Source organism: Crotalus tigris, unplaced genomic scaffold (genome assembly GCF_016545835.1).
Source record: "Crotalus tigris isolate CLP2741 ecotype Arizona unplaced genomic scaffold, ASM1654583v1 scf7180000024342.5246164, whole genome shotgun sequence".
NCBI lineage: Eukaryota > Metazoa > Chordata > Lepidosauria > Squamata > Viperidae > Crotalus > Crotalus tigris.
In genome coordinates, this window is record NW_024100512.1 from 3,336,165 (window position 1) to 3,358,788 (window position 22,624).

At 38.2% G+C, this 22,624-nt stretch overlaps 1 protein-coding gene across 6 annotated transcripts in view; it reads left to right on the forward strand.

The window, feature by feature from the left end:
• The window catches only part of FHIT (fragile histidine triad diadenosine triphosphatase), a 1,435,547-nt gene that overhangs the window by 1,401,473 nt on the left and 11,450 nt on the right, over nucleotides 1-22,624 (forward strand). For all 6 annotated transcript variants that reach the window (XM_039326596.1, XM_039326595.1, XM_039326592.1 and 3 more), the window contains one exon: nucleotides 21,498-21,607. In XM_039326596.1, coding sequence (XP_039182530.1) covers nucleotides 21,498-21,599 — 102 coding nt within the window. In that variant the 3' untranslated portion in view covers nucleotides 21,600-21,607. The remainder of the gene's footprint in view (nucleotides 1-21,497; nucleotides 21,608-22,624) is intronic.

The following is a 22,624-nucleotide window of genomic DNA, read 5'->3' on the forward strand; positions in this document are numbered from 1 at the left end:
AGTAACCATAGCCCTTTGTTGCAAAGGACAATCCTTTATTTCTAAAGATGTCCATTGGATATATTTATTTTTCAAAAACTCACTTTTGTTCTTTATTTTGGTCATTTAACTTTTATTGTACAAACAGTACCATTTAATGCGCGGCCTTCTACATTCTTATGAAAAATAAAGAAATGGAATTGTCTTTTAAAAATAAACTTAGCTATGTTGGTTGATTTTAGATATTTTCATTAGAATATGCATTTCTGTAATTTTTTTCTTGTTTTTTTTTTTGCTCTTGAATTTTTCTTTGGAAAGCAAATTTATAAACATAAACAGTTTATTTTTTTTTTATCCTTATGAACCTCTTTCAGATTTGCCTTTTTTTCAGGTTTTGTCCTTTATATTTTTTTCCCAGGTAAATAGGGCCACCATAGTTATAACCTTCAAGGGGACAATAACAAACCAAGTGAATACTTTATGCAGTCTTTTGAAGACAACCAAATTTAGATTGCAGTGAAATTTTTATCAGGCTTCAATGGGGGAACACAGTCTGAGAAATGTATGTGACACACACCCCCAAATCATTCAGAAGCTTCTTTGATTGTGCCATCAACTTTTAGCCATGGCTGAAAAACTAGATTCATGAATTTTCAGCTCAATGTAACCAAAGCAGCTGCTTTAATGAACTCTAAGTGGGTGTGGCATTTATGCTACTGCTTCTTCCAAAAGTAAACCAGAAACATTGCATTTTATAATTAGTACATTTCACTGCAAGGTATTGACTGGAGACTCAGCCGGCTAATTTGGAGGATGTCAATGTTTAATTGCATGAGTTTACTTCAGATCACTTTGTTAATGTTCAGAAAATGGACCCTACTTTACCCAATATTTGCTTCTTATATTTATTTTCTTGGAGAGCATTGCACACCCATCGTTTTCAATGGAAGCCTTGTCCTCCCTCAAGGTAACTGTCACATATAGGAATGTGGAGGGTAGATTTCCTTTGGAAGTATAGAAGGAACCCACCCCAGCTGTTTTTGTGCTCTCCGTCAAATTAAATCACTTCTTAATAATTGATATAAAATGTTTTAGAACCCTAATGTTGTATCCTAACGATGCATTTAGCATCATGTTTAATGTACTTTGATCTCTGCAATTAATGTATCTTTATGGATGATTGTTTTAGTTCTAATGCAGACTTGCTTTTCCAATTCTGAGTATACAAATGATACAATATATGTATACCAAATTAAAAATATATATAACTAATAGTTTAAAAATTATAATTATAACCATAAATTAAAATAAAATGAGCTTTTATTTTAATTTATGGACCACCAACTTTCTTGAGTTGGAATACTTATTAGAACGTTCTCACACTTTTTTTCAAAACTCATCCAGAGAGTTTTTTGAGCAATACAGGTGGATGTATATCTCTAAGTACTACTTTTCATTGCCAGTTTATCAAAACAATCATTTGGAGGACTAAATGGAAAAAAAGGGTACCAATCATATAAAAATAATACCTGTTGTTTCGTTTATTTCATAAAGTCATGTTGATTAAAATTTGAGTGTCTGTTCTTAATCCATGTATTTCATTCTATTAACCATCCTTGAAAATGGAGATGTGAAAAGGTAGAATATAAATAATGTTCTTTAAATAGGCTTCTGGGTTGGAAAAATTAAATTGTCTCCTTTTGTTAGATTTCTCTTTGCATAGCACAATAACTTTCCGAGATAAATATAAACTGGCTATTACCTGTTCCTGGTGTGTGGCCCTAAAATAGGATTTCTGATCCTGTTGTGAGGATCTGCTGAGCTAGAAGCTCAATCTGCAGAGTTCTTTGTAGCCCATTATAATATTAGAAAGATAATTATTGAGCTTACCTTAATTAGACAAATGCATAGGAAATCTGGCAGAGGAGACTATGTGAAATAAATTATATATACCAATTAGTAGATGGAAACAGGGAACAGGGAACAAACAGCAAGACAAGCTCCACTGGACACAACTAGAGTCACAACAGACAATTAAGAAGTCAAGAAATATGAGTCCCAGCACAGGTACTGAATTTTGTGAAAAACAATGAGCATTTTATCAGCTCTTCAACAAACTGGAATTTTTCTTCCCTCTATAAAAAAAAATTCCATTTCTGCTTCACCGAAAGCAAAGCAGCAACATCTTGATCTGAATTTATTAAAGATAATTCAATCCTTCATGATGGCTTGCTTCATGTTTTTGATGATATGTTGTTTTAAAAAAATATCAAATATGGGCAAAAAGTACCATCTGAAGGTTTTCATTTACAGAACTGCCAAGTGACCTTATAACAAGTAAATCTATAGCAGGTCATATATACTCTTTGGGAATTCTTCCCAAAGAGAAAAAAAATATTCTCTAACAATTTTCCTGTTAGAAGAAAAGTTCTGGGTTTAAATCGAAGCCAGTGCATGAATGGACAACTGCTTATTCAACAGCATAAAATACAGCATGGCTTTTGAAGACGGCCACTGGTTATTCCCTTTGAAAAAGGACCCTTCATAATGCACTACAGCAGTGGTGGCGAACCTGTGGCACAGGTGCCAGAGGTGGCACTCAGAGCCTTCAGCTGGGTTTTATAAAATCTTTTCGCTTTAGGCCTCCACTGCCGTGTGCAAAAAAAAAAAAAAGTTCAATCAATCAGTCAATTTCAACTTCTCGTGGGAAACAAAAAGATCTTGCAAAGTTGGAATTGATTGATTGAACTTTTTAGTCCCACCCAGTCTGCCGTTACCACTGCAGCCATGCCCACCCAATGGGCCACATCCACCCAATGGGCCACACCCACCCAATGGACCACACCCACCCGGCACCCAAGATGCATAAGTGGATTTTGGGTTGGAGTTTGGGCACTCGGTCTCTAAAAGATTCACCCTCACTGCACTACAGGTAGACTTAAAATTATAAAAATAGAAAATTACAAAGAAGTTAGTAATTCTGGCCCAATAAACTGCTATTCAGTACTCTATAGAAATCAGGAATTGCACCAAGTGTAACAAATGGTTGCCCAGCTTCTACTAGATTACTTTCAGTGAAGGAGCATTACCAAGCCCCTTGAGAAAAATCACCTTTGTCATTAAATGCATGAGTTTGGTTTTAGCATAAATCTATTCCTTTCCTTTAAATCATACATCTGTCTTTAATATACTTTTACCCTAGTTAAGCTTATCAGACCTCCCAAAAGGATCCAAGAAATTACTGTGGTTTTAGAAGTAGACTTGGATGTGTGGTTATACCCAGGAGATAGCCCGGAAACAAAATAAGAGGGGAAAAAAAATGAAACCCCAAACTGCCCATCTGGAAGAAGCTAAGGGTGATGCAAATCCTCCTGGTAAACCTAAGATAAAGGGAAGGAATTAAAGGCATTAACATAACAAAGTCCAGTGATTACATGTAACAACAGTGTGAATAAGAGGGTGATTAAAATGGTTAAGGAATTTCCAGGAAGCCCTGTAAATAATTTTTTCTTAGATGATAAGCTTGGGTTGTAATTAAGATACACTCACCCATTGTAAAGATAAGACCATTGAACCTTGGAATATGAGTATAAATTATTTGCATAAAAATCCCTTTTGTTGGTAGAACACTGTGTGTACAGTATGTCTGAATTAATTTCCGCTGTTTTCCATTCCTCCAATATCATTCCAAGGCTTGTTTTCCAGCCCCCTGCTTAGGTTTTGAGCTGAAGCCAGGCTGAAACTCTCAATTCTGTCTGACAAGCTCACCAGGGTATTAAGATCTTCAAGACAAAACTTTCTCTTTGAAATAACACCTTAGAGAAGTGTTTGATGGCAATGTAATAGTGGGTCTTCTTGGTGGTGAAATATCTTACTAAGAGAAGAAAGGCTACTTCCTTATTGTCTTTCTATTATTTTTAGTTAGACAGGGCTGTCGTGTACAAGCATGGATTTGCACTACTGAAATTGGAAGGAGGTTAGGCTTTGTTATTGCTTTACAAATGTGTTTTAGCTGGGTTTTGAATTTTAAGTTTAATTATATTGTTGATGCATTTTTACGTTGTTAGCCACCTTGAGCACCAAGGTTCAGTGAAAATGTAGAGTATGAAGCCTGTAACCATCATCATAAATAAATCTGAGATATCATTGTGTGAATAGCTCCAGTTTCTCTCTGTTCTTAAAATGTGGGATTGTAGGAGAAGACCAGAGAGGACTCAGCCTAGAATTGTTACATGTCTACAAGTGCTTCAAGTCCAGCCCTCCTTGAATTTCATAACTCTTATCTAGTGCCAATTTAGTGCTGATTATTAGTTGACCAGCTTTGTGGATTGAGATATTTAGGAAATATATAAGAGGAATGTATCAAAAATTCACTGTTATTTACTAGTTTTCTCTCCCAGGAGTGAAAACAACTTCTGAGCAGATCTGTTTTAAATTCATCATGGTATTCTCAGTAAGATTGATCACGATTACAAATTTCACCCAATTCTTTCAAGAAATAATTTAAAAACATCTAGCATTTATCTCTTTTTAATCATCAAAAATTAAGTGTATATTATTATTTATGAATATATAATTCAATTATACTGAAGAGAACTCTCCATTTCATTTGATGATTCTAATCTATGGCAAATTGAGTTATATTCCTAATCAACAAACTGGGATTTGAAATGATTTTTGTGTATATCGTAACTTTTAATCAACATACTCTTTAACGCTTTGATGACTTCTGTGTTAAAAACAAAGCCCGTCAAAATCCTAAACTAAAAATGAGGATACAGATGTCCAAATAAACTCTGAAAATTAAAAAAAACCAAAACAGAGGAACAATGTAGTCTAACACTTACACAGTGCCTCTCTTCAAACAAGATAAGCTATAATTGCAGAGATCTATATGTGTTGATTATTATATTATTATTTTATAATGTTTCCTTGTAACTTTTCATTGTTGTTGTTCCAGTTTTAGGAAGTGGTTTCAGTGAATTATTAAGTGGTGGGGTAGCTTTTTTGTTAAACAGATTCGGTGTTTTTAAATGAACCCAATTAGTGGTGGGATTCAAATATGTGAACAACCGGTTCTCTGTGTGGATGCCGCTTCCAAAAGTCCATTCTGGGTCTGGGCAACAAAAAATTAGCTACCGGTTCTGCCAAACTGGTGCCAACTGGCTGAATCCCACCACTGAACCCAATGTTTCATATGAAGTGGTGTTTTGCTTACAACCAGAAGTTCATGTTGTTTTCTGGCAAAAACGTAGTGAATTGTGGTCAATTGATCATGGGACACTGCAAACAGCTGAGCACCCAAAATGCAGTCATGTGACCATAGGGGGAGGATGTCAGAACTTCAAATCTGTATCAGAAGTCCCTTTTGGGGGGGGGGTTTGTTGTAACTTCAAATATCTGCTAAACAACTGTTCATAAGTTGGTGACGACTTCAAAGAATAGCTAGGATTGCAGAAAAAACAATTGAAACAAGCCTGCCTTCCACTGAGGGCTGAGAAAATATCTTCAGGCCCCTCACATCCTGGACATAAACTGTTTCAACTTCTCCCCTCAGGACCTTGCTTTAGGGCATTGCATGCCAAAGCAAGTAGAAACAAAGACAGTTTCCCCCTATTCCCCCCCCCCGTGCCATCACATAATTCCCCAGCACTGTCTTAGGCCTATAGATATTTTTGCATGTAGTACGACTGTATTACTATTATCCTTCTCACCTTCCTTATTAATTACTTCTATTGGTATCTTATGATTATCACTACGTTGTTGTATCTTATGATTTATCACTTTGTTGCTTGTATGTATACTGAGAGCTTATGCATCGAAGACAAATTTCTTGTGTGTCCAATCACACTTGGCCAATAAAGAATTCTATTCTATTCTATTCTATTCTATTCTATTCTATTCTATTCTATTCTATTCTATTCTATTCTATTCTATTCTACTCTACTCTACTCTACTCTACTCTACTCTACTCTACTCTACTCTACTCTACTCTACTCTATTCCCGAGTTACTGTGATACTAATTCTTCTTTTATAAAAAAATTCTCTACATTGAGGCTTTTTTTGCTGTAACCTCGGTTTTCAGGATGTCAATTCCAAGGCTAGAATTCTGCGGAAAGGTCACAGAACTTTATTTGGAGCCTGTTAAAATATGCATGGAATGCATGGCATGATATTCAGGTATCCAAATTGGATTTAATGTTTCACTTCACTGCCATCTGTTGCAAGTGTGTATGCATGTTTCTGTTGCTCTTCATTTTCTTGGGGGAAGGAGCCTTTAAGCCTGTATGGCAGGAAAAGCAATGAAACAAAGAGATTCAGCTCAGAACTAAAATTGGCTAAACAAGCAAGCTCCTCACCCTCCAAAATCATGTTTCTTGTAACACATAAATTATTAAAATCTTCCATTAGGTTCTAATGTTTAGAATACGATTGTTCCTGTGTTTGTGATATTTTTCACTATTCCTAGCCTAGGTGCCAGCATCCCTTTTGACCTGATACCAGCTTGTAAGCCCTGAAATTGTTTTTTCCTCTCATCTGTAGAATTTTTTTTTTTTTTTTTTTTTTGCTAATCAGCTTGTAACAATCCAATATAAGTAGTCCTCAATGCACACAGTAATGACTCTAATAGGAGAGGATATTTGTAGCAGATATATACAGACCAACAACCAAGCAGTAAACAGTACCCCAACTCAGGAACCACCAAGGCAGACAAACAACAGTAAACAGCAGCCTAATCAAGAATACTCCCACCATCACTGACAGAGCAAGCCATTTTTATATAAACGGAGAACAAACCCCATTCTCTTCTAGCACTGATGATGTTATGCAGTTGGGTAATGAAATGCCCGCAAGAAAACAATCAAGTTTAGAGAACCCCAGGGACTCCACATTAATGGTTCCACAGTTTAAGAAAATAGCTTGGGTCACACAACATAATACTGCATCTCGGAGACTGTTTAGATATCCTGCCTTCGCTTGGTTTTTAATGCCATGTGATGAAAGATTGGGACTCAGGAGATGATTAAAATCAGTTTCCAAAGGATTACACAACAAGGTCCAAGTGTGTGGGTGTAAAATAGTGTCCAGCCAATGGGAACTATGGCAGCCCCTTCTCCTTTTTCTGCTGATCACTCCAACATGATTGACTTTTCGAGTGAGTCAGCTTGCCTGACATGGCCAAATTATAATGTCCTTTGTTTGGTGATCTTGGCTGTGGGTGATATTTTGGGTGAGACTCAGACTGAGGCTTCTTTGTTCGTGATTTTTACAGTCCATGAGATGCATAATAGTTGTCTCTAATGACAATTTGTCATTTGTCTAGGAAAAAGAAAAGGAAGGAAGAGAGAATAAACCAAAGAGGATGAGTTAGCCATCCCATTAGACCTTTCTTATGATAACACAATTCACTTTGGGGCTAATTCAGCTCACAAAAGACATTGATTAAAATTGTTTCAACAAATGATTTTATGCAAATAGATTTCTTCTAGCTACACAAATGCCTGAACACATAGAACAGCTAGGGAGTTGCCCTTCATCCAGAAATCCATTACTGCAATCCGGTCTGTAACTAAGAAACTAAGATCAAAGTAGCTTGACGCAATATCCAAGGGGAGTGGATTTGCAATATTTTTGGCACACGTTTCTCAAATTTCTTTTTAGATTGCTGTATGCTGCAATGTTTACTTCTTGTCTTTTTCTGATTTAAATGTCATGGCATTTAACTCTGAATCACTATAACAAAATGGAATGTAAGAAAAAAAAGAAAAAAAAAGACCACCGTGTAACAAGTGGATCTTATTTTTCAAAGTGAATGTTAAATGATGATATTTTACTCCTCTCTCTACCTCTGCTTGTCAGCTTTCATTGTCATACAGTCTATGAATGCCTTGTTGATTTTCCTGTCAAGAACTGTGTACAGTAACATTGAGACCATTATCCTGGAAGAATAAAACAAAACCCAGCAATTCAACTGGAACGTGAAGTTCCAATGTATCTTTGACAAATACACAACTCCCTTGCGCGGAGTAAGAAATCACTATATCAAAAGGTTAATGCCCCTTAGAATGCATTTCTTGCCCCTGTTTTGCAAAGTTGAGGTGGAAATATCAGGCTTAGTCTATATTCATCTCACATTACTTTGATGTTATTCAGTCAAGTCAAAATTCCACATTCTATTTTTAATATATGACAATTTAATTTCATAGACAATTTCCCATAGTGTACTGTACCTTTGTTCAATGCAGTCATTTTTCATTTAGTGACTTTACGATCAAATAATGTCCTAAATTTCGGAATGTTTTTAGGTACAGTAAGCAAAGCTGAACTCCAATGCTTGTAATGTTTCTCATTGAAATTCCAGAGATTTCACTGGATTTAAATTCCTAACTAGGGAGAAGCATGGACATAGACTGCTTATCTGTTTTAAATAGTAGATAATGGATCTAGAAAGTGGTATTTCTGTTTATTTTAATTATTGGAACAATCATGTTTTGAAGATTTTGAATTGTCAATATAACCATTCTCAAAAAGAGAATTGTAGTTAAAAAGGGTACTCAGAACTTATAGCACAATTAAAATAGTGTACAGGAAAATATTTTATAGCTAACATGAGTATAAAAATAATTGATTTACAGCTTATAAAACTTGAAAAAGAAATTAATATAGGTAGTAATATCTAAAATACTCTTTACTGGATCTATGATGAAAACTAGCAATAAAATGGAACTTTAAACTGTATATTTTTTAGATTTATGAATTGTTCCATTAATATATTCCATTGCAGTAATATATTTAGATATATAGTGAACCTTAATTTACTAGATCACATGAAGACAGGGGTCTGCTCAGTAGTGGGATTCAAATATGTGAGCAACTGGTTCTCTGTGTGGATGCCGCTTCCGGAAGTCCATTCTGGGCTTGGGCAACAAAAAATTAGGTGCCGGTTTTGCCAAAGTGGTGCAAACTGACTGAATCCCACCACTGGGTCTGCTTTATTTCTTTTTTATTATTATTTTTCAGTGATTTATATTCCATTTACCTTGGTCTTGACATTCCTTTCTAGTTTAATGTGATTCTTGGTCTTCCAATGTGATATAATACTATACAATATACTTAACTGTGTAAAATTAATTAATGATAATATTAGAAAATTATAACCACCATGATATTTTAAAATCTCTGTTCATTTGTAATCAATTCCTTTATTATTCTTTTCGTATTTGATCTTGTTTGTTTGTTCTTTAAAGATTGTGCTTTAATTTGATTGCCTGAGAGAAAAATCAGAGAGTATGTCCTCATGACAATTTTTATTTGCATGATGTCATTAGACAAATAAGACAAGTCGCCATGGAAATTTGTCCAATGCATGTGAAGTTAATTGCATTAGTGCCCAGTAAATCAAAGTTTCACTGTATGCTTATGTATAATACCAAGAACCATGTAATAGTGTGCCATGAAGATTGTTCTAAGTATGTAGTCTCAAAACCCATAAAAATGAATTCATTCTTGGAATTTAGGGTACTCTTGCCTCACCCACTGATTGTTTCCAAAGCAATTCAACACATGACTATTTCTAATTAGCATGGGAGAACAATCGTATTTCAGGAAGTTATGAGGTGTTTCCTCTCTGACTGGAGCATCTCCTTGAAAATACAGCATAGCCTTGATTATCCAGTGAAGGGCTCTGATATTTGAGTAATGTTATAGAATTAGTATGAGTTATAAATGTGGTGGCACTAGACATAGTATAGCTAGCTCAGGAATTCTGGGAGTTGAAGTCCACGAGTCATAAAAGAGCCAAGGTTGCCTACCCCTGGTATAGAGCAATGTTTCTCAACCTTAGCAATTTTAAGATGGGTGGACTTTAACTCTCAGAATTCTCCAGCCAGCATGGAGGATTCATGGGAGTTGAAATCCACTCACCTTAAAGTTGCCAAGGCTGAGAAACATTGCTGTAGGCAATAGCATGAGCGTACTTAAGTTGTCTAGAAGATGGATGGCTGATAATAATTGCTGTGGATCTCCATAAACTCAGTCATGGAGATTGCTATCCAATCTGGAAATGATTGAAACTAGAGACTAGAATCTTCAAAATGGGAAGCAGATGTCCTGCCTCTAAACTTCTAGACAGCAAATTTGTGGGGGCTTTGTAGATCCATCCAAAGACTGGTTGGCTTTTTTTCTTTAACATATCTTGGAGCATGCACATGAGCAGTTTGTAACCTCTTCCATTGTGAGTACCTGGTAATGACTTTAATGCTCCTCCATCTTCTTTCAGCAATAATATAGTCAATTTGATTTCTTCTGTAATCCAGCCTTCAGCCCTCTGATTTCTTTGTGGTCTCAAGACCAGGTCTTACCCTAGATGGCAATAATTTCCCTTTTTACAGCCCTGTAATCCTGGGGTAGAGTCAGGGCAAATGAATGGAGCTGAGCTTTTATTGGCTGGACACCCTTCCTGATGCCATGCCGAGTTCACAGCAGACATTTTTTCTTTGTGCTCTAGTTTTTTGTGCCCTAGTTATCTGCCACTACATATGATTGAACTCTCAACCTTCTGAGTGGGAGGCAAGCATCTTCACCACTAGGCCAACACTCCACTTACCCTAAATGCCAATAGTAGGAGGAAACTGGGAAGATGGAGAGGGGGCTACAGCTAAACTGGTTGTTGCCTTTCTTGGCTAGCACTGCAGAGGCTTAAATAATTTAAGCAGGAAGTTCTAGAAATGGTTAGCAATCATTTGCGACCAACATCCTCATTTGAACAGCGATCCTTCCCAAATGCTTTATTTTGGGCAAGCACTTTCCACACTATTTTGCATTTTAAGAAAGCAGCTTATTGCAGTGTTTAAGGTCTTGAACCAGAATCAGGAAGTCCCAGTTTCAAATCAATGTCAGCCATGAAACTCAGTCTGGGTGGTTCTAAGCCAATTGTCAGCTTATCTCTTAGCCTGTGATGAGAAAAACGGAAGATGGGGCTGCTACGTGTGCAGACATGAGCTTCTAGAAGAACAGCTTCTTCTTCACTCAGCTAATGAATGAATGAAAATCCTGAGAGTTATTCAATTTTTATTCATGCATTCATTTATTTAGCCAATTACTGATTTAATGTCTCACTTTTCTTCCAGCGTGGCCTATCTCAAATTGGCATACTTGATTAACAAGTAGTTTTCCATCCCAGCATTAAATCAGACTAGCTTAGTTTTAGCATTTTGTGATTTCTGATTGTGTCCGTCAGCCTCTCTAAATAGTCTCATTGATGAGCTCTGCATGGATAATCATTCTAATTAGTATTTTTTATATAATTTATATTTACTACTTTATTCAAGAGCTCAAGGCAGCATAGATAACACTCCCATTTTCCCCATATTGACAACTTTGTGAGGTATAGTAGGTTACACTCTGAAAGAGTGGTTGGTCCTAGGATTTTGTGGCATGTGGTATCTCCATGGTTTCAGTCCAATACCTTTATCACAATCCTGCACTGGCTCTCATTCATTCTATTCATTCTTTCTGAGTAAGATCTTCTCCACTGGGAATATTTTGTACACCCTATGTCAATGTACATTTTCAGTTAGAAAATGCTTGATAAATATCCAAATGTTACATTATATTCGTCTTAATGATCTGATGTAAACTTCAGTACAGATAACAGTGCTAGAAACAAGTGGAAAGATTTTGATGAGATATTATTTTCTTTCCATGTATATCAGCTCATACAAATGAAATTTAGTCAACGAGTTACAGTATATGAGTTACCTTAAGAATAGAGTATGGATACTTGGTGGTGACTAGAAGGCTGTATTTCATATAAACTATGAAACATGATTAGTTATATAATTTGTAAATCCCCCAGATGGTCCAGGGAACAGCTGACTCCTCATCTGAAGTATATAAATCCAAGTTGCACCCAGGCAACTAAGAGAACATCTGGCCTCACTTAAATGTCCCCCATGGGATGTATAATAAAATGTATTGAGAAGCTGTGGAAATGTTAAGGATTTCAGAATAATCCTGGTAGATTTGTGGAATTGATTCTTGCCACTTTTAATTATATCTTCATTCCCAACCCTGTCTGAAGTCCAAATTGTTAAAAGGACCACTGACATCCTGTTTGACAGTGGAAGTGGTCAAATCTTATGAATTTCTCCAAAGTGTAAGATGAAGGAACACTAAAGATGGGGAAGTAGAAACAATGGGATGGTATAGTGGTAAGGATGAGAGTCCATCTGTCACCCATTACTATAAAAGTCCCAGAAGCAGCATCATGCTGAATCTTCTTTAAAGTTAAACCCAGCCTGACTGATGTAACCTTCTTTATTTGCTGAGTTTCAAGCTCTGCCTAGATGGTTGTTGGTGATTTTGACGATTGTTTGTCATTCATTACTGTTGCTGCTGAATAGCGGAGTGACATGATTTTATCATGGTTTTGACTGCTTTGGCAAGTCTGTTGCCCTGTTGCATTAATCATATTTTCAATTTCAATTTTTTAAAAAGCAGGGTAAATTTTTATTGAATAATATTGATCAGTTCTGCTGCAGATATCTGCAATTCGGCACATTAATGCAGCTGATAGTGATAGGCAGACTGCTGGAAAGAAAATGAAGGAGTTGCAACATATTTGTTTTCTCATTATTATTATTATTATTATTATTATTATTATTATTATTATTTATTAATCAAATGTATATGGCTGCTCATTTCACAGAAAGTGACTCTGGACATACAACAATGCAATAAAACAGCAGAAATATAAAACAAGCATCAATTAAACCCATTATATATTAATTGTTAAAAATCATTAAAAACTGTAAGAACAAAATTAAGACAGAAAGTAATAAGCAGAGGAGTATTAACAGCAAGGGAGCTACCTCATTACTATGTTTCCCCCAAAATAAGATCTACCCCAGCTTGATTTTGGGGGATGGACCTAATGTAAGCCCTACCACAAAAATAAGCCCCAATTCTGGGGCGAGGCACACACCTAAAAATCAAGCTCAGCCAGGGTTGGGGGGGGGAGCTCATGTGCCTCACACCCTCTTACCTTACTAGTAGGACTGCCACAGCCAGGCTTCCCACACCCCGAAACCTGTTGCACTGCTGCCTGAGTTCTTCTGCAGCCACTTGTAGTTGCATGGCACATCACGTCGGTGCCACTGATTGCGGCAGGAGGCCACATGGTGCTCTGGGCCAGTGCTACCGCTCACATGTGCCACAGCCCAACAAACCGCACAGCCTCCTCCCATGAGCAGTGGCACTGGCCCAAAGCACTGCACAGCCTTCTGCTGCAAGCGGTGCAATGTGCTACATGGCTTGTGGCCACGAATGGCAGCACATGGCCTAAAGTGCCACGTGACCTCCTGCAAGCGGTGGCATTGGCCCAAAGCACCATGCAACTTCCTGCCGCAAATGGCGGCACTGGTCTGAAATGCCACACAGTCTCCTGCTGCAATGGATGGCACCAGCACAAGAAGCATGACAAACCATGCAGCCATTTCACAATGCAGGCACCATGGAGGGATAGTTATGTGGCTGTGAAGCAGCAGGAGCTGTATATCTTGCCCTGATCCTCTCGGCGGGGAACGGGTAGGGCGGTGCCAGCAGGATGGCCCTGTAGGTATGAGCTGGGTAGTTGCCCACCTGCCCATAGGGGCTGTAGGGTGGCAGCCAGTCCTGCAGCAAGGGCTTGCTGTCCAAGGCGGCAGCGGTGGACCGGATAGAAAACTGGAGCAGGTGGGGTAGAGGAGGGGAAGCCAAGCTCAGACCTGGGAGGGCTGCTCAGTCCCGACCCAGCTCTGAGGAGCAGCCAGAAATTGCAGCAAGAGCCGTCAGGGCAGGGGGTGGGGTGGAGGGGCAATCCGGGGGTCGCCCCAGAGGAAGCTCTGCGCGAGAGTCTGGCACCATGGAGGAAAAGGCTTGCTTCCTAGGGCCTGCCCAATGAAGCTTCCTAGACAGCAGAACCCATAACATGCCCATTCTATTGGATCTGGCGGGATGGGCAGATGAAATCAGGAAGAGGCGGTCCTTGAAATAACCTAGTCCCGTGCATGGAGAGCTTTTATCAGGAACCAAGAATGACACATGGAGTTATTTAAGAGCAGTTTTCTTCATTGTTCTCCACCTATGGACAGAATCTTGCCAGACTAAAGCAACTATTTGAGTAAGTACAGATATGCTCTAGGAAAAGCTAAGAAAGAGCTATTTTAACCCTCTTCCTGCCAACCAAATTTCCCAAGTACCACTGCCTCTTCTCCCCTGGGAATCCAGACCACATTTTACCACTGCTTTAAAGATCAACACTAGCTCTTTAGTTCTGTACACTATTTATATTTATGCTTACACCAGATGAGATGGGCAGTTAGAAATGTGATAAATAAATAAACTCTATAAATTGATTGATATACAAGGGTTATTAATATATCTCCAAATCCTTACAACATTTCTATTTTTTCCCGTTCCCAATTTTACTGCCAGCTTTAGTGCTGTGACTTTTTATATTATATTCTGCTACCCAGATGTCATCCCAGCTTTGTAGACAACATTACATTAGAATGTTATTTCCTACTGTAGCAAAGCTTGGATGATACAATAGCTGTAAGCAAATTAACAGCACTGTTGTTCCACTGGCAGAAAACTCATTTTCATTTTGATATTAGCTCTCGGTATGTTATAAATCCATCTTGTAATATTATTAAAGGGGGGAGGAATTAAAAGGGGGAGAGGTAAAAGCATTCACTGAGCACATGGCAGAGCTGAGCCTCCAGCACTTAGGAAGGGGGGGGGACTTAAAATGAATGCAAATTTGCTCACATTAATTCCGCTCAACTGGAAAAATGGGTGTGTCCCTGCTGCTCTTCTTAGAGTAGCTACTATTTTATGTTTCAGAGTTAGCAATACACGGAATGAATTGCTAAGCAGATTCCCAAAGAGAATGGACGTTGCACATTAAAATGAGTCTCTTCAAAAAGAGAGAAAGGAGACAATAAAGGGATAAAATAATCCAAAGCATAGGTTAGTTTACATTTTTAATGAAGCTACATGGAGGCTTGACAGCTGATAGAATGATAACTCCCTTCCCTGCTTCTGACATCTAAAGATTCTCAGGGTATGTTGCCTTGTTATATTACTGTGGGAACAGGCATTCTCCTGGGGACCTGGCTAACAAGACTTGTAGGACTTCAGAGATGTGCACACTAGGATTTTGAATTTCTAAATGAAAAGAAACCAGGAGCTTGTAGAAATGTTTTCCTAGAAAGCCATCTCGGTTTTAAGTTTCAGGTTCTTCTGAAATAGCTGCACTTTCTGGGCTGCTTTCAAGGGGAGCTCCATGAGTAACAAATTATAGTGTTTGCCTGAGAGCATCAGAGTATAAGTCCTTAACCAAGCTAACTGTAGAAGTCACAACTTGTCAAGAGCTTAGAACAATGCAAGGCACTGTATCACTGAAGCCACTGATAAACTCAACCTAGAATCATTTCAAAATTAAACATTCAGAGACAATATCCTTCAATTTAGGTCATATTTGTCTGCTCAAGCATATGTTATATGATATATCATATCATATTATATCATATCATACAATTGCTTATAGATTCACGGAATCATAATAAATGATAGAACTAGAAAGGACTCTTTAAGCTATCTTCTGTCCAGTTCAGGGGCTCCCTATGAGATGCCAAATACTTAATCCTTCAAATCATGGAGAACCAATTAAATAAATTAAGACAGTGGTTCTCAACCTGTGGTATGGAAGCCCTGAGCGGCTGCAATGTCATCACAGGGGATCCATGAAGGCTTGAAGAAGTGTTATGATTCAAATCTTGAGTTAAGTCTTGGAGATGTGTGTCCATGGCTCGTGGCCACAAAAGGTATTTAAAGGGAGTCTGTGGTGAAGAAAATGTTGAGTACCACTGAATTAAGACATTTCCCCACTTCTGCATGCATCTCTTGTTTGCTCTCATCACTTGTTACCAGTCTGTTTGGGAATGTTGAAGAATAAAAAATGAGTGAAGAAACTTGGGAATTACAGGTTGCTTTTGAGATGAGCAATATCTTCTCTTTCTATTTTCCTTTGCATCACATTTAGATTAGGTTAAGGATGCTGGAGAATTTTGCTGGGTCTCATTTTAAAATAGAGCAGTTGCATCTACACTTACTGAATTCATATGGGTAACGGGAATGCAGTTATTTTCTGAATGCAGTTCTTCCAATCTTTCAAAGTAGCTTTTGGCTGGAGAAAATTTGTTTCACACATATGCACATTCATTCTGAAAATAATTGAGGAATGCATTTTGGTACAAAATATGTAAAAATGCATTTAAATAATGCATAATATGTATAATATAAGATAATTTGATCTTGGTCATTTGAGAACGCTGGGTTGATTTGTTCAATAAACCATTGGCTTTTTTTTTTATTGTCCATGGTATTCAATGGAGTCTTCTCCAACATGTTCAAAGGCATCAATATTCTTCCTATCCTGTTTCTTTAAAATCCAACTTTTGCTTTCATAGAGGATCACAGGAAATACCTTGGTTTGCACGATTTTGATCTTTGTAGGTATAGATAAACCACAGCATTTGCATATCTTCATCTTTCTTTGAAGTTGATAGGAAGAAAGAGACAAAACAAAGCATTTATTTGCATAATGCATAATTAACTTGTGGACTGATGCGATGTAGGCCACTACCTTGGATAGTTTTAGAAAAGGAATTAGATAAATCCACAGTGAACAGTTCTATCAAGGGCTATTAATCTTAAGCTTCAGTGTAACTCTATATACCAGTTGCAAGGGAACAATGACAGAACAGATGTGTGTTTCTATTTTCTGCTTGCAAGCACCTTAGAGGCATCTGGTTGGCTACTGTGAGAAATAATATGCTGAACAAGGATGGTTGTTGATCTTATCATCAGATTTAGAGTTAGAAACAATTTGACAGGTTATTCTCAGCCAAGGCAATTGGTAGAAATCTGCCTATCTTGAAGGACTCCAAGATCAGGAAGCCATAAAAGTTTAGCACATAAAATAGATTCTATGCCTTTTATAGGCAAAAATTAACAAACAGTAAATGAATGAAGTTCAAAAATTTGGGTCATAGAGTTATCCCAGATACAACTGTAGAAATGTATTCTTTGGCTGTTCTGCATCCCAGGCTGGGACAGGAATAATAGAGTAGAGTAGAGTAGAGTAGAGTAGAGTAGAGTAGAGTAGAGTAGAGTAGAGTAGAGTAGAGTAGAGTAGAATAGAATAGAATAGAATAGAATAGAATAGAATAGAATAGAATAGAATAGAATAGAGCTGGAAGGGACCTTGGAAGTTTTCTAGTCCACCCCACCCCACCCCCTGGTCAAGCAGGAAAACATATACCATCTCAGACAAGTGACTGTCCAGTCTCTTCTTAAAAATTTCCAGTGATGGAGCACCTACAATTTCTGCAGGCAAGCTGTTCCACTGGGTTAATTGTCCTCACTGTCAGAAAGTTTCTCCTTAATTCCAGGCTGCTTCTCTCTTTGATCAGTTTCCAACCATTGTTTCTTGTCCTGCTCTCTGGTGCTTTGGAGAATAATTTGACCCCCTTTTCTTTGTGGCAGCTCCTCAAATACTGGAATACTGCTATCATGTCACCCCTACTTCTTCTTTTCTTTAGACTAGCCAGACTCAAGTCCTGCAGCCGTTCTCCATATGTTTTAGTCTCCAGGTCTTTGATCGTCTTAGTTGCTCTTCTCTGAATTTATTCCCAAACTCTCAATATCTTTTTTTGTGATATGGTGACCAGAATTCCAGGTGTGGTCTTACTAGGGTTTTATAAAGTGGTACTAATATACCACATGAGACAGAAAAAGTACTATTCTTTGTCTTTGAGGTTCATCGTTCCCCCAGCAAATGGTTAAATTGTAGGGTTTTTAACTTCATAAGCAATATAAGTAGTCCTTGACTTACAAGAGTTTGCTTAGTGACTGTTCAAAGCTACAACAGCACTGAAAAATGTGACTTATGACCATTTTTCTGTTATAACCTTGGCAGCATCCTCACGGTCATCTGATCAAAATTCAGTTGCTTGTCAACTGGTTCATATTTATGATGGTTGCAGCATCCTGGGGTCATGTGATCACCTTTTGCAATTTTTGGACAAGCAAAGTCAGTGGGGAAGCCAGATTCACTTAACAACTGGCTTACTAACTTATCAGCTACATGGATTCACTTAACAACTGGGGCAAGAAAACTCATAAAATGGGGCAAAACTCACTTAACAAATGTCTCCCTCAGCAACAGAAACATTAGGCTCAATTGTGGTTGTAAATCAAGGACTATCTCTACAAGATGTGAGATTTCACTACTTATCTCATTAGGCCCACCAAATCCCTTCTAAGGGTCAATTGCAGAGAGATTATAGGAAAATTTACAATGTAGAGAAAGGAAAGTAGAGTTTTGGGGAATTGCAATTGAACACATGTTGGCTTGTTTTAAATTAGTGGAACAAAACATGCAGCAATGCACGTTAATGGTATTTTCAGTTCTCCCATCTCAGTTCTGGGAATCTGGAAGGATGAAAATGGCCTTTATCTTTAAAAAAAAAAAAATGGGGGGGGGGAGGAGAGGACTCTGTTTTCAAAGTTAAAATCTAACCCTAAGCTAATTTATCTCCTCATTTTAGGTCTGCTGCTGTTAACCTTTAAATGCATTCGATCTTTGATGAAGCTACAATTGCTCTATAAGGGGAGCAATTGATTCCTCAGCTTGGTTTAGTAGCCTATAATCTAATTTCCAGAATGTTGCCTTTGTCTCATTCCTTTCACATAATTATTCATTTTCAGCTCCTTCAATGAGTACCTCACTCAATTTGAGAGGTCTTTGTGATGTCAGTTTTCATCTAAAGCAAGTATAGCATAGAAAGGAGCAAAAGTTGGGAAAAGAAACTCAAGATATATGTATGTGTGTTGCACCCATATTTTCTACAAAGCAACTGCTAATAAAAGCAACTCTAAGGTCACAACACCGTTTTAAGGCTCTTTAAAGTAAGGATAAATATAAGAGAAATTTGACCTTTTTGTGCTGTTAGAAATTAATTAAAACCTCTAGCCATTCTATTTGGTGTTATCCAACTTTGGAAATCTAAATTGCCAAGGAAAACCTCTCAGTGTCAGGGCAGCTATTTTTTTTTTTTTTTAAAAAAACCTACTGCCAACTTGCTTCAATTCCTTATTTTGTGATATAAATATTCCTCTAAAATCTTCCTTTCTCAAAACAGATCATTACCGAGATCTGGCTTCTCAGCTTTCCTGATAAATTATCCTCCTGTTTCTCTTCAAGGAGGAAAATACTCCTCCACCGATAAGCACCAACTGTCACTTTTGATCAGTTGTAAACAGACAGACTCTTTGAATATTTCTCTTTAGGAAAAAGGATTCACTTCCTCCCTTCCACATCAACAACCCCCCCCCCCCCAGTGTGAAGTTGCCAACAAAGCTGACAGCCTGGTTTTAAGCTGTTTTATTAAAATGGATAACACTGTGGCATGGCAGACTGTTGTTGTTGTCGTTGTTGTTGTTGTTGTTGTGATAGAGCTTGAGGGATGTTCAATATGTCATTCATTAACTTATCCACACAAAGCCATCTCACTCTTTCTTCCATTTTGTAGCAAGAAAGTCCCAGTTCAAAAATATACAAAATTACTGTTATCTCCCAAATCAACAGCTTGCCCTGGATTTGACAAGCACTTATACAGTGGAAGTATACAATTAAAAGAAATAACATAGAGCTAAGGAGCACTGTGGTTTGCATGGTTAGGATGCTGAGTTAGAGGTTAGCAAGCCCACGTTTGAGACCCAAATGCTGCCATGGAGTTGTGTGACCTCCCGTCCTTCTCTCCAGATCCTGCCAGGGACATGACAGGAGCCCCCAACTGGGCATCCTCTGGGCAATGGTGATCTTTCAACCCAGAAGCACTCAGTGCTTCTGACACAAGTGCAATGCAACATGGAGGCACAGATTTAGAAGTTCCTTGGCAAAGGATCTGTTTTTTCTAAATGGTGTTCCTGGCCACAGTTATAAATTTCCCATAAGTCTTTTGAGCAATGTCATATTGAATGCTGTAGGGGGTTGTGAGAATTGTCAATGATAGGCAGCTCATCAAACGCAAGTGTCCATCTTTATCAGTGTTTTCAAACTTGGCAACTTTAAGATATGTGGACTTCAAGTTGCCAAGTTTGAGAAATACTAGATGAGATTAGAAATATTGCTTTGATTAGTCTTCTCTATATGGAAAGAGACAGGGAGAAGGACTAGGGGTGACATGATAGCAATGTTTCAATATCTAAGGGGCTGCTGTAAAGAAAAAGGGGTCAATTTATTCTCCAAAGTATCTGAAGGCAGGACAAAAAAGCAATGGATAGAAATTAATCAAGGAGAGAACCACAACCTAGAACTATGAAGAAATTTTTTAATCAGTGGAACAACTTGTCCTGAGAAGTTGTAGGTGCTCCAACAACTTCTAAGAAGAGATTGGACAACCATTTGTTTGAGGTGTATAGGATCTCCTGTTTGAGCAGGGGGTTGGACTAGAAGACCTCCAAGGTCCATTCCAGCTCTGTTACTCTGTTATTTGTTTCAGGCACTAAAAATCCAGGCCAGATGTGCTTGTAGATGCCTGGTTTAGGAGGGATAAGAATGAATGTTATAATGTGATTGTTGTTGAAGGCTGCAGTCTAAAATACATTTACAAAGAGTAAAATCTACAAATACCGAATGATGGAATCTACATCTGAGTGAACATGAAATGTAAACTGTTAGTGCCTCCAGCTCCTCTCCTCTTTTTTAAATCTTTTTTCCCCCTCTGGGGATGGGTGAGTTTTTCTCAACAAGGATGATTTCACTCTCTCTTTCTCACAATTCATTTATTTTATTTCCAGTTCTCCACGTATCTGATTCAACTGTAATAGGCTGACCACATTTGACCTATAACAAAAGCTTTATTAAATTGTGAGCCTCAGCCTGGAATGAGGTTAAGACCCACCGTCAGAGAAGGCTTCTCCTAGAAAATGGTTTTCTCTATGTTTCTTCTGGTTGCTTTAAGATCCATTGATCATGTCACACACGGAGATGCTTCTGAAGTTCTCCTTGCCTGAATTGCTTCTCAAGTATTATATTTCTGAGGTGTCTGGTCCTCTTTCTGGAACAGGTGCGGTAGGAAATATTCACTGTTTCTCTCTGTGTATTACAGAAATGCTAGGTATATACTTGCTTTTGGTTTTGTCTCCTGGTTCTTTCTTTGCCTCAAATGTTGTGCATTTGTAAGCACACATGTTGTGTATAAGATAAATGAAATGGAGGAACAAAAGCTGAGAACGTCGACATGATGGAGTTCCAGAATTTGAAACCTTCCCAATTAATCAGAAATCAGAAATAAATTATTGGAATCAAAGAACAGGCTAATAACACTACACTTTATGGTAATCATGTTCATTGCTTCAATTACTTCCCCCTCAATATAATATCTCTTTCTTCTTTCCCATTAAGCTTCAGTGTCATGACAAAGAGGTCGAGGATTCCCCCAGCAAATGGAGATCTGACGAAGAAATGGCAATTGAAGCTGCAATCCTCAAGAAATATTTTCAGTGAAAGAAGAGGTAACTACTCTTTACCTAGATAATTATATATACAGTATTTACTCATCATATGTTATAGAATTATATATTGTAAATATATAATTATATCCTCCTATATATAAATAGGACTCAAGTTCAGTCCACCGTTCAAAATTACAAGTAGCACTGTGGGGACTTATAACCAAGCCTCACAGTTCCAACTACTGCAATGTTCTTGCAATCATATGATCTCAATCTGGAACTCTGTGGTGGCACAGTGGTTAGAATGCAATATTGCAGGCTAATTCAGCTCACTGCCAGGAGTTCAATCCTCACTGGCTCAAGGTTGACTCAGCCTTCATCCCCTCCGAGGTTAGTAAAATGAGGGCTGTGATTGTTGGGGGGGAGGCAATATGCTGACTCTATAGACTGCTTAGAGAGAGCTGTAAAGCACTATGAAGCGGTATATAAGTCTAAGTGCTCTTGCTCTGTGCCCAGTTCGTGATTATGAGCCATGGTCACTTGATTGGGATTTTTGACATTCCCTGCCAGCTTTCCACAAACAAAGTCAATGGGGAAGCTGGCAGGAAGTCAAAAGTAACTCTTCCTCTTTTTTTGTCTGCCTGTGATCCATACTGTTTGTCTGTGGCAGCCCCCCTCCCCACTGACACTACAGGAAGGGGGGTGTACCGTATTCCACCTTACCCCCACATACTCACCTGTATTCTATAGCAGGGGTCCCAACCCCCGGTCCATGGACCGGTACCCGGCCGCGCCATGCCAGCAACTGGTCACACAAAAAATCAAAGCTCCATCCGTGGGATGCAGGCAGCACACATGCACTCTCTGGTCCACAGAAAACCCTTTCTCCATGGAACTGGTCCCTGGTGCCCAAAAGGTTGAGGACCTCTGCTCTATAGCACCTGTTTCTAGCACCTCCCTACCATCCTGCATTACCTACACACTCACCCACCAGCCTGTTTGCCTGGATCTTCTGACTCTTCCCACTTAACAATCCAAATGGGCTTGGGGTCATGACAGTAATTGGCAACTGCTGGG